Source organism: Heloderma suspectum, chromosome 10 (genome assembly GCF_057233095.1).
Source record: "Heloderma suspectum isolate Gila_16-S chromosome 10, 16-S_ref, whole genome shotgun sequence".
NCBI classification, from domain to species: domain Eukaryota; kingdom Metazoa; phylum Chordata; class Lepidosauria; order Squamata; family Helodermatidae; genus Heloderma; species Heloderma suspectum.
Genome location: NC_139467.1, coordinates 31,309,646 through 31,322,532, shown reverse-complemented (window position 1 = coordinate 31,322,532; position 12,887 = coordinate 31,309,646). Strand labels below are relative to the sequence as shown.

Here is a 12,887-nt window from a genome sequence, read left to right as displayed (position 1 = left end):
AGATTGGCCCTCGGGCTGAAAGAACCTAAGAACCTAAGAAGAGCCTTACTGGATCAGACCAAGGGTCCATCTAGCCCAGCATTCTGTTCACACAGTGGCCAACCAGCTGTCGACCAGGAACCCACAAACAGGACACGAGCACGACAGCACCTTCCCACCCATGTCCCCCAGCAGCTGGTGTACACAGGCTCACACGCAGCCATCAGGACTTGTAGCCATTGCTAGCCTTCTCCTCCAGGAATTTGTCCAACCCCCTTTTAAAGCCATCTAAATTGGTGACCATCATTACATCCTGTGGTAGTGAATTCCATAGTTGAACTATGCGCTGTGTGAAGAAGCCCTTCCTTTTACCTGTCCTGAATCTCCCACCAGTCAGCTTCATGGGATGACATGATTGGGTTCTGATATTGTGAGAGAGGGAGAAAAATGTCTCCCTATCCACATTCTCCACACCACGCATAATTTTGTACACCTCTATCACGTCTCCCTTTAGTCACCATTTTTTCCAAGCTAAACAATCCCAGCTGTTGTAACCTTCTCTCGTAGGGGAGATGCTCCAGCCCCTTGGTCATTTTAGTTGTCCTTTTCTGCGCTTTTTCCAGCTCTACAAGAAGTTTGACACCCCTGCTGCAAACTATGGAACCTTCACACCTAACCATCTCATGTACAACCACATGTGTCATCTCTCCAAGCATCAGCTCAGGACAAACACCGTCTCCCCGCTGCCACCAACTCCCATCCCACAAAAAAACAAGCAGTCCCCCGGCTCCTGTGGTTATGTCCCCAAAGTGGCTGAGGACAAATTCAGAAGCATCAGGAGAGTAACAATTGTGAGAGATGGAACCGTAGGTCACTTCTTGAAAACTCCTTTTGCAAAATGGAGCCCTTTCATACAGGTCCATACTTACACACACACGTACAGAATACATACCCAGTTTCATGAGGCACGCAAGCAGTATCCAGAGCGCAATCTCAAAGGGTGTCCGTACATGTGTGTAGTCAATGCCCAGGACAGGAAAAGATTTCCGGTGCTTGCCCTGTCCAGTGGTGGAAGTGTTTTTGGGGTGCGTGGATCCAGGGTGACTCTCCTGGGATGCAGGGGGTGAAGTGGTGATGCTGTCCATCACGGCTAGGAGCGGCTTCAACGAGTGAGATGGCGTAGTGACCACCATGGGATTCGGCTGCGAGCCATGGCTGTGAAGCACAGGCAGCAGCCCTAGGAGGGCGCCGACCCCAAACAGGAAGGGCAAAGCACGGAAAGAGCTAGGAGCCCCCAGGAATTTTGCCGGCATTTTCCTCCTTTGGGGCAGAAAATGGGAGGATCTCTTGCCCAGGGCAGGTTTCTTCCCTGTCTATAAAGCCCAAACCCAAATATTTCAGAGGAACCTGCTTCCAGGGAAAGACTTGGTTAGAGCAGGGGGGCAGAGAAGTTAAGCAAGGCCACAGAGAGAGAGCTGGCCAAGAAATAAAACCTAAACACAGCTGGGTTTGGTAAAGCTCTCATAATAGAGAAGTCTGGATTAGGATGGGGTACTTTTTTCCCCTCCACCCCTAAAACAAGGACAACCCCTGCAGTATTTCCCCCCCCCCCAAGGAGGGAAAAAAACTTAGCGCCTGCAGACTATTTTTTAAAAAGGAGTCCAAATATTCTCTCTAAAGAGGAAGCGACTTGCGACTGGACATACCTGACCGAAAGAGGAAAAGAGGAGGCGGGCAGCTCCGAGGGAAGCGAGAAGAAGCCGGCAGTCAACGGCCCAGGGAGGGGGAGAAAGAAAATGAGATGCCCGGGCAAGAGAACGGGGCGGCGGCGGCGGCGGCAGGTAGCAGCCGCCTCCGCCGCAGAGACAAGGGCAAGCGGGCGGCGAGAGCGGCAGAGCGAGCGGCAGGAAAGGGGGCGCGCGAGCGAGCGAGCGAGCGAGCGCAGCCGGGGCTCCCCTTGGAGAGGCCGCCGCAGAAGGCGCCTCCGGCGGTCTGCGGAGAAACCGGCAGGCCGAGCGGCGCCCGGGGGACAGAGGACCGCCTTGTCTCGTTGGGGACGAGGAAGCGGCGCCTGTTCCGGCTCCGCGTGCGCTGCAGCGCGGCAGCTCCGCCCGGGCCAACCCAACCCAACCCAACCCAGCTGCAGCTGCTCCTCCTCCGGCGCGCGCCGAGCTCTCGCTCTCCCGCCGGCTCGTTCAGCCTTATCTACGCCCGAGACAAGGGCACCACGGGGAGAGGCAAAGGCAGAGCGCGGCGGAGGCGGCGCCTCGGCTGCAGCCACAGCAGCCTCCACCGGCTGGGAGCGGCACTACACGGGAGCCCGCCCTCTCCCCACAGCGCCCGCCCTCTCCGCCTCCGCTGCCCCGGGTCGGGGCTAGCCGGTCGTGGGGAAGCAAGCGCGAGCGGGACGCGCGTTCAGAGCGCGCCCCGCTTCGGGTGGCCTCGGGCAGGCCCTCTCCTTCAGCGCCTTCCCTGTGAAATAGCAGCCCTTCTTCTCTCTCTCTCTCTCTCTTATATTACGCAAAGGCGGAGGATATTACTATACGAAGAATAATATGCAGATACATTGTATAATATACAATATATATGTGCAGATATTATACAGAGGATAATATATACAGATATTATAGAGATATTATACAAAGGATAATGTGCCAAGGACGATATTATTATACAAGTACAACAGAAGAGTTCTGCTGGATCAGACCAAGGGACCGTCTAGTCCAGCGTTCTGTTCACACAGCGGCCAACCAGCTGTCAACCAGGGACCCACAAGCAGGACGCGAGTGCAACAGCACCCCCCGCACGTGTCCCATGTTGCAGCACCCTCCCGCATGTGTCCCATGGCTGCAACAGCACCCTCCCACCCATGCTCCCCAGGAACTGGTGTTCAGAGGCAAACTGTCTCTGATACTGGAGGTAGCATATAGGCATCAGGACTAGTAGCCATTGATAGCTTTCTCCTCCAGGAATTTGTCCAAGTCCCTTCTAAAGCCATCCAAAGCTGTGGCCATTGCTACATCTTGTGCATCTACGGCTACACCAGTGGGACATATGCATCCAAGAAGTGGGCTGTCATCCACAAAACCTTATGCCATATTTTATTTCATTTTTATAAAGCATTCATCTTTAAGGCGCCACAAGGCTCTTTGTTGCTTTTACCCATGGGATGGTGGTACACACCACCTCCTCAAAAATAAACAAATCAATAAGCATAAAGTGTCTCGTAGAAAGTTTTTTTAAAAAGAGAGAATGCACTTGCATCAATGAGACAGTAAAACCTTACAACAAAAAGAAATGACACTAAGCCCTGCAGCCTTCCCCAACCTGGTGACCTCCAGATGTGTTGGATTAAAATTCCCATAATCCTGCAGCCATTTGTAGTACAGCACATCTGGAGGGCGCCAGTTTGGGGAAATGAGACAGCAAAAGAGTTTACTCAATCCACTTTCAGCTCTGGCCCCACCCATTACTAGCTTGGTCCCACCCACCACCAGCTAACAGCCCTGCATGGATTATCCCACAGGGAGTCCAGCCCCACACGACAAGAAAGAAAAAGTTTCCCCACTCCTGTCCTGGACCAAGAGTAGGTAGAAAGTAGACCGCCAGATGTTTGGACTTCAACTACCAGCATTCCCGCCCATTGATCATGCTAGTAGAGGTTTCTGGGAGTTGAAGTCCCAAGCATCTGGAGATCAACACCAGCATATTGGTGATGGTGCCCAGAATTTAGCCTAATGAACACATAATTGATGTAGGACTGGTTTAACATGAGCTGACCATCTGTCCATAGCCAAGGAGCTGTTGACCCAACAAAGGTCTAGGAGGTGACAGGGCTTATAGACATGCTGTCAACTACCTCTCTTCCTGATTCAGCAGTTGGATCTGCTTCCTCATCACCTGTAGCTGGGCTGTTTCCTTCCTCCCAGGTAGACCTATGCTCCTAAGTAGGCCCTTCCTCCTGAGCAGACCCTGGGCAAAAGGGTCTTGTGGTGGCCAGGCAGGCGCTCTGGCAATGACTTTCGGTCTCCCACCTGATCCTCTGGAGACCTGCAGGACAAGGGGGAGAGTTGGGAACAAGGGCAGGGCTTGGGATTGGGTTGAAGGGGTTCTTTGGGATCCCAGGCGGGGCACTCCTATGGCAGGGCTCCTCAGGCTGCCCCACATCATCTGTGGGAGAGGAGTTTCCTGAGGCATCTCAAGCCTTTAACTGCACCACCCTGAAAGCACCCTATTCCATCTGATCTTGGAAGTTAAGCAGGGCTGAGCCTGGTTAATGTTATGAAAAGGGGCTGTGGCTCAGTGGTACTACAGCACCTACGTTGCATGCCGAAGGTCCCAGGTTCAATCCCCAGCATCTCTAGGTAGGGCTGGAAAAACTCCTGCCTCATACCAATTATCTGACTCAGTATAAGGCATCTTCTTATGTTCAGATGTTCCTATCCTCCCCTGAAGAGGTTTCCCTTGGCCTCAGGTTGCCCAGAAGCCTGACACCATCTTAATCCTGGCAGTTACATTTCATTTGTATTGCTTCCATTTCTACATGCTGCTTTGTCTTTTTACTACTTAAGGTGCAATCCTATGCATGTTTAGACAGAAAAAAGAACTACAGCTCTCAGCATGCCCCAGCCAGCATGACTTCTACTGTGTGCATTTGGTGCTGAGCCTGTACTAAGTCAATTCTTAGCAACTAATTTAATAATGGCAGGACCATTTTCCTCGCTTTCTTGATATATTGGATTTTTCCCCCTCCCAGGAATGCAAGGGGAGATAAAAAATGGAACTCATAAGTTTATTTATTTATTTAAAACATTTATATCCTGCTCTATATCGTTAAGATCTCAGGGCAGCATACAGATAAAATCAATTTAAACAGTATAAAACAATCAATAATTTAAACAGCTAAAAACATATTAAACATTAAACAAATTAATACCAATTTAAAATCTAAAACAATAAAACCGTTAAAACAGTGTACTACTTTAGGGAACGCATTTAGTCCTCAAAGGCTTTGATAAAAAGCCATGTTTTAACCTGGAGCTGAAATGAAAGCAATGTCTACACCAATCAGGCCTCCAAGGGGAGAGCATTCCACAACCAGGGTGCCACAGCAGAGAAGGCCCTCTCCCACATCCCACCATAGTGTATGTCTCACACTGGTGGGATGCAGAGGAGGGTTCCTCCAGCAGATCTCAATCCTTGGGCAGGCATATAAATTGTAGTCACATCGCAAACCCTCTATGGGCCAGCAGTATAATCCACAGCTTGAACTGATTTCCATGCACTTAAACCAATGCAGAGCACAACAAGAAACCACATAAGCTAGTTTAGCCCCTAGGAAGCCAGCTTCACTACCAGCATACTAATTAAATGGATTAAGTTTGTGGATCAAACTCAGCCACATTCATTTTAGCCAAAGTAGCAATGAGTTCAAACAACCTAATTTAAGTGGGCTGTAGAACTTGCTGTTATGCCACCAAACCCTTAAGATGGCAGATGTGCATTTAAGCAGCCGAATTTGGCTGCCAATTTTGTGCAGATGATTTTGGCTGTCTAGCTGGGGATGTTGGAGCAGGAGGCGGGGGAGGCTGGACAGAGCATAGGAAGCGTAGTAAGGATGCTTCTGCGGTCTCCTCCCCGCCCCCAGGAACACCCCCTTTTTGCCTCCTCCATGCTACGGTTACAAGAGCAGAGATGAGGAAGAACCGTGCCACCTATGAGGCAGCAGGGGAGGGGACAGGGAGTGCAGTTTCTGGGAACTGAGCTTGGAACCCTGGCTCTAGATACTGCCTAGCGGCCATAGGATTGCTCTCTTAGGGCGCAATCCTATGCAGATAGGCAGCCGCCTCCAAACTCAGAGGCGGCCGCCTATCCAAAGCAGGGCAGGAGAAGCATGGAGGGGATTGTTCACTCCATGCTTCTCCTGCCCTGCATTTTCAGCTAGACAGCCAATTTCAGCTGTCTAGCCACAGGAGGGCAGAGTGGGGGAGGAGGCTGATGGACGCCACATAGGATGTGTCGTACAGGCATTTCTGCCCTTCCTGCCCTGGAATGCCCCCCCCCCCAAATGCCCTGTTTTGGCCGCTCTGCACTCCTCTTGCGAGCTCGGAGCATAGGGCTCCAATGTCGGTTCCTGGAACACCAGATATCCTATGGCTGTCTAGCCGCTGACTAGTGGCTATAGGACTGTTCCCTCCGTCAACAAACCATAAGACAACAAAATAAACCCAATCAAACTCTTGATCAGAACACAAGCATATTTGCTTCACACCATTAGAAGTCTAGAATTTATAACAATTTTGAAAAACATATTCAAGATCAATATATGTATTTAGTCAGAGAATAATAAAGGTATTATGAAAGAAGAAGGGAGGCAAATCCACTCTTTGACAGGCTGTGGTGATGATAGGACTTCACTGTGATTGGTCTTCTCTTTGAGATGGGATTGGACAGAGGGATTCTGTGAGCAGTCAGACAGGGGTGGGCAACTTCTAGGGGTTCAGGCTAATTCTTCCCCTCCCCAAACCTTTAAAACAAGACCCCACTCTGGTTGTCCTAACTGCTCACACTCTTCGATCCTCTCACTCAGGGGTGGGCGAGACATGGGCTGCAGGCCACATGTGACCCTTCTCTTTTGTGCTGCACCCCACCCATACCCCCGCACCCACACCCGCTGCCGCTCCTTCTGAATTTACAGCAGTGGCAAAAAAAACGGGCAGTTTGCAGCCAAATTGCAGTGGCTGAAATGGCCAATTTAGCTTTTAAGCAAGGTGGACTGGGAGGGCATACCTTCTTTTTAAGCTAAATTGGCCCTTTTCAGCCACTGCGATTTGGCAGCAGTGGGAGCCCCACAAAAGGCACGGGGGCACAAACGGCTCGCAGGCCGTGAGTTGCCCACGCCTGTGTTAGACAGTTGAAGAGAGCAAGCCGTTGGAAGCGGGATCTTGAAGTAAAAAGGAAGAGGTTCTTTGTCTGTTCTGCTTGGATGGGTGGCTTGGCTTTGTGAGAATGACAAAAGTGGTTTCTGTTACTTAAAAGGAAAATTAAAGACATTGTTACATATCCAGCATGGCTGGGATGAATTCGTTTCCAGCATGATTAGAGCTGGCAGCTTTCACAGAAGCAACAAAGTTACCTTGGTGTACTTGAGGGCATGGGGCAGCTTTCCCTAACTGGATGCCATCCAGATGTATTGGACTGCAACTCCCATCTTCCCAGCCAGCATGGTCAATAGCATAGAATGATGGGAGTTGCAGTCCAATTCCTCTGGAGGGCACCAGGTTGGGGAAGGCTGGTATAGGGTAACATATGAACATTCTTCAGGTGGTAGCAATAGGCTGGTAGTACCAGCAATAGACTTCTCACCTCCAAAGGATGAGGAGGCATAGCAGCCATCCTGTGGTAGCAAATTCCATAGTTTACTTTGTGCTCGTTGTGAAAAAAGTACTTCCTTTTGTCTGTCCGTAATCTTCCACCATTTGGCTCCATTGGATGACCACAGGTTCTAGTAATAAGAGGGAGAAAAACTTCTCTCTACCCACTTTCTCCAAGCCATGCATTATTTTATACACCTCCACCATGCTCATGTTTTTTTTCTAAACCCCCAAATTTTAACCTTTCCTCATAGGAGAGTTGTTCCAGCCCCCTGATCATGTTGGTTGCCTTTTTCTGCACCTTTTCCAGCTCTACAATATTCTGTTTGAGCGGTGGCAACCAGAACTGCTTAAAGTTCTGAACAGGTATAAAGCAAGGAGCAAGGGAAGTAAGTGGGAAGGAACGAAGGGGCTGCTGAACCCTTCCCCTGTCCCTGCTTTGCCCGCTGTATTTGCCTCCCTCAAGCTGCTTTTCTCCTGGTGGGGTGAACTTCTAGGGCTGAACTGAACCCCAGCTTCAAATGCAATCTGGGCAATCTGGAGACTCTCCTTATCTTCTAGTTCTGTGCTGCAATGTGTTGCTTTTGTGGCTGCAACATTTGCAGACAGCTACTACAGAAGTGAATTGAAAGACAGTGTTAGGATTTTCTTGAGGAGGCGGCATTTCACACCCCACATCTCCCCACACCCCATTTCCCTGTAAAGGATTGCCAAGGTAATACTTTGGCTCAGCATTACTTAATTTGCCCCTTGGAGCCTGGCCAGGAGAAAAGCATCTGGGAGAATGGGATTTGGGGGGAAAAGCACAGTCACTTCTTTATCAATCCAGTCATGACACAAGTTCCAAAACATGAACCTGCCATTGCCACATTTGAATGGAAGAGTAATATAGGTAATATTTTACACTTGTTTAAGTATACGGCAGTGCCCTCCCCTTTTTAAATCCAAATGTACCTTTCCTCTCCAGGGCCAAATTGTAAAAAATGTCCTGCATATTTGAAGAAGTTGGTTTACACTCTCCCAGAAAGAGCAGGTTTGCAGCTTTGAGGTGCTCCTAGATCCAGCTTTATCACTAGAGGCCCAGGTCACCTTGGTGGCATGGAGTGCCTTTTACCAGATATGGCTGGTTTGCCAGTTGTAGCTGTTCCTGGACAGGGGTAGTCTGGTCATGGTAATCCATGATATGATAACCTTCTGGCTGGATTAATGCAATGTCTTAAATTTCCTTGAAGACCATTTGGAAAGTTCACAAGTGCAGAATATACCTACCAGAATTTTAACTGGTACAGCCAGGCTTGTACATATTACACCAGTCTTGAAAGAACTGCACTGGTTGCCTACTCATTCCCGGGCCCAATTCAAGGTGGTAGTACTCTGCTTCAACATCCTAAACTTCTTCTCCAAGCGGTTTTCTTATCAGAAGTGCCTATGCAGCAACAACAATGAGGGCTTTTTCGGTGGTGGCACCGCTGTCACAGAATACCTTCCTTAAAGAGGTGTGCCTGGTTTTTTTTATTATTTTCATTATTTTTGATGCCAGATTAAGACATGTTTACTCTCCCAGGCACGCACGCACACGCGCACGCACACACGCGCGCGCACACGCACACACACACACACACACACACACAGTGTTTGGGGATATATTTGCTGTTCACCACCTTGGAATCTATTGGATGAAAGGCAGTATTCCAAGAGTTTTCAATGTTTTTAATAAACACACAATAAACACACAAACCAGCTAAGAAAATGGATGGATAAATCAGAGAGCGGTCATGCAGCACTTTAAAAAACAAAACCAGACACTCCTCCTGATGCATAAGGGGAGACACAAGGCTGATGGCTTGAGCCAGCATTCAATTTGCTGGTGTTTATTTCACTGGTGAATCCAGGCTCATGTAGAAGCTGAAGAATTCGCTGTTAGCTTGTAGGGATTGGGCCCAGCACCTCTGCAGACACACCCCAAGTCAGACAGGGATGTGGAAGGAGTTGTTGGGGCATCAAGGTTGCAGGAGCCCTCCCCCTGCCCCATAAGAATATTGGTGCCATAAAGGGTGAAACCCAGCAGCAAACTAATCAGCTGGATTACAGCCTGGGCAGGCCATCCCCTGAACCCATGGGAAAGCAGGCTCCTAATGAAGAGGAAGAGGGAGTGGGAATAGAGTCAGATGGAAAGGGAGGAGCAACACAGGGTCTTGAGGGGCTCCATGAAACTTGCAGCAAAGACCCACCTTGAGGGCAAGACTTGGTAAGCCACTCCATTTGAGAAGGGGGCTCGGAAGTAGCCAGGGCAGTTTAGTAGCAACCCAGGTAGTTACCTGAAACCTCCTCTTTTATGCAAAGCTTGCTAGAAAAGCTTGTTGTCAATTGCTGCATAAGGTCTGTTTGTTTGTAGTTTGCATAATAAAAGTAATTGACTGGAAACATGGCTGGGCAGCTTGACTACAAAGGAAGCCAGGGGCTAGGCACCTGACACAGCTCTGTTTTCATAATAGGTCTGCCTTCACGCTAACTGTGCCTACGGTTGCATCCTTAATCATTTGATAAACCATTTAAAGTCTTTAATCATACACTCTCTTGCAATCTTTGGAATTTTCAGTGGTCTTTGCCCCTTTTCAAATGCTCATGAATAATACAGCTTTGGAGTACTGTGCAAAGTACTCACTAATAGTTCTCTTCTTCAGATGCATGAAAACTTTGTAAAGCATTCATTTATATACGTGCATCTGTGTAAGACCAATCGATGTGGCTGGTTGCGTGCGGTCAGGAAGAACTTTCTCCAGGGTTCTACGAGAGATGTCTATTCAATTAAGCATTTACATGCAAGTTAGTACAAAGAATTATTGGTGTCATCCATGTAGGATAAGGAGGATTCTTGCACAGCAGTTTTTCTAAGGATATAGTGGGTGCTTCCAGATGAGATTTTTATCATGCAGTCACCCTGCCTCAAACATGGAATTTTACAGGGGTCCAGATGATGTCATATCCCGTTTGTAACACTCCCATGTTTTCCCACCACTTCTTCCATCTTTTTTTCTGACTGCAAAAAACCTGTTAAGGAGGGGAAGGTGGAATTGCTGTATACATCATTTCAACTGTTAGTGATAGGAACACTCAGTCTGAAAACGTCGAAGTGTTTGAGAACCTCATGATCTGTGGCTAGAATCTAGCTAGGTGTGCTGCCCTGAAGCTGTACGTCAGGGGTACAGCCTCTTTCGGCCCAAGGTCTGAATTCCATGTCGGGGAAGCTCTTGGGGGCTGCATTCTGGTGGTGGGTGGGGCCAAAGGCAAAAGGGGCAGGGGCAAAAATACCAAAACAAATCCAGCCTATTGTAGCTTTAGAGCATTTCTGCACCAGCCTAAAATCCTGCATTTAAAATGGGGCTTTCTGCTTCCGTTTTAAATGCAGGATCACAACAGACTCCCTTTACACGCGCTTCCTTTCCCCCCCTCCCCTTCCCCCTCCTTCTCCCCCTTCTCTGAGTCTTCCATACATTTCATTGATCAAGCTCCTCTTCCCGTGGCTTTTCTTTTTTCATGGAGGGAACTCAAGCAGAACACAAGTGGGGTAATTTAATACCTCATTATCTCTGATCTGTTTAAAAATGGAATAAAGGTCATGTAGGGCGGGAGACGCCTTGGAGGTTAATGGTGTAATCTAAAGGGGCCGCAAAGTTCCATGAGTGAGCAATCTTAATAGCAAGATAAACGCTCCATGTGAAGGAGCCCTTAAGCTCTTACTGCCCGTCATTAAGCTTTAGGAGAGGCATTTCAAATTTGTAGAAGGGGAAAAGACTGCCCCAAAAGCTGGGAAACCACCAAACGAGTAGCCATTTGATACCTCATTATCTCCCATCTGTTTAAAAATGGAATAAAGGCCTTCTCCTCCAGAAATTTATCTAACCCCCTTTTAAAGCCACAGAAATTGGTGGCCAGCACTACTTCCTGTGGTAGTGAATTCTATCCTTTTAACTCTGCGCTGTGTGAAGAAGTCCTTCCTTTTATCTGACCTGAATCTCCCACCAATCAGCTTACGCGCCCTTTTTCTAAACAGTCCCAAACATCGTAACCTTTCCTCATAGGGAGGTTGCTTCAGCCCCTTGATCATTTTGGTTACCCTTTTCTGCACTTTTTTCCAGCTCTACAATATCCTTTTTTAGGTGCTGTGACCAGAACTGTACACAACATTCCAAGTGTGGTTGCACCATAGATTTGCATAAGGGCAGTATGATATTGGCAGTTTTATTTTTGATTCCTTTCCTAATTTGTCCAAGGGACAAAACCTGGGGTGTTTGTGTGGGAGGGTATGGGACGTACATGCCACTCTTCACCAGCGATGTCACAGCTGCTAGCAAAGAGCTGCCCATGACACTTGTAGAACTATAGTTCTCATATTCCAAATTGCAACAGACACTCCTCTTAAAAAAAAAAAAAAACATGTTGGGAGTGAGTGGATCATTTCACAAAGACCCTGAAAAGCAATTTGCAAACCAAGAAATAACAGAAGAATAGAAACAGGAGGGTGTGAATGGGGCCTTTTGCAAATACTGCCACCCCGTGGAGAAGAAATAATTTCCCAGACACAGCAGCCAAATTGTTTAAGCTACAAACGTCTCAATTCTGTGTGAACAGAATGCTGGACTAGATGGACCTTGGTCTGATCTGGCATAGCTCTTCTTAGATATTCAAAGAAAGGGTATTTTCACAAGAGACATTAAGGCTGCAATGCTAGACACATTTACTCATGAATAGATCTCATTGTACTCGGGGCGCTAACTTCTGAATAAGCCTGTATGGTATCAGGATCCACACTGCCAACGTCCACTTGCAGCGAAGAGCGTTCTGCTGAATTTAGCAGGACTGGCTTCTAAGTAAATGTGTTCAGAGCCTGGGTATATGTTGGGGGGGGGGATGGATCACTTGAAGATTTTAAAACATGCAGAATAGAAAGTAGAGCTATTTTTAAATCAGACACAGTTTCCAGCCAGTCAAACCAAAAGAGTCTTGCAGCACTTTAATGTCTAAGACATTTACCACAGCACAATTTTTTATGGACTGGAGCCTACCTCACATGATGAAGTGAACTAGTCCACTAAAGTTTATGTCATAAAAGATTTGTTAGCCTTTAAGATGGTACAAGGCGTTTGTTATTTTTGATGTGACACATTTGGGCTGCTGCAATGCTGTGCACCACTTGGCTGCTTAAAACTATTCGAGGTCAGTAGGATTTAAGCTGCAAAACCTGGCGCAGGATTGTAGCTTTGGGCTGCCTACATCTACAGCAGAAAGCAGCAAGGGTTCCAAGGCCAACTGCATCTTGCAATTTGTTGTTGTTCAGTCGTGTCCGACTCTTCGTGACCCCATGGACCATAGCACGCCAGGCCTTCCTGTCCTGCACACTCTCCCGGAGCGTGCTCAAGTTCATATTCATTGCATCCGTGATGCTATCTAGCCATCTCATCCTCTGCTGTCCCTTTCTCCTTTTGCCTTCAATCTTTCCCAGCATCAGGGTCTTTTCCAGGGAGTTTTCTCTTC

The 12,887-nt window shown here is 48.1% G+C and overlaps 1 protein-coding gene across 1 annotated transcript in view; it reads right to left on the bottom strand.

The window, feature by feature from the left end:
* Positions 1-2,254, bottom strand: part of SLC9A1 (solute carrier family 9 member A1) — a 128,074-nt gene extending 125,820 nt beyond the window's left edge. Inside the window, exon 1 of the mRNA XM_084815777.1 lies at positions 932-2,254. Within this exon, the coding sequence (XP_084671903.1) occupies positions 932-1,292 (361 nt within the window). The 5' untranslated portion in view covers positions 1,293-2,254. The remainder of the gene's footprint in view (positions 1-931) is intronic.
* Positions 2,255-12,887: the final 10,633 nt, after the last annotated feature.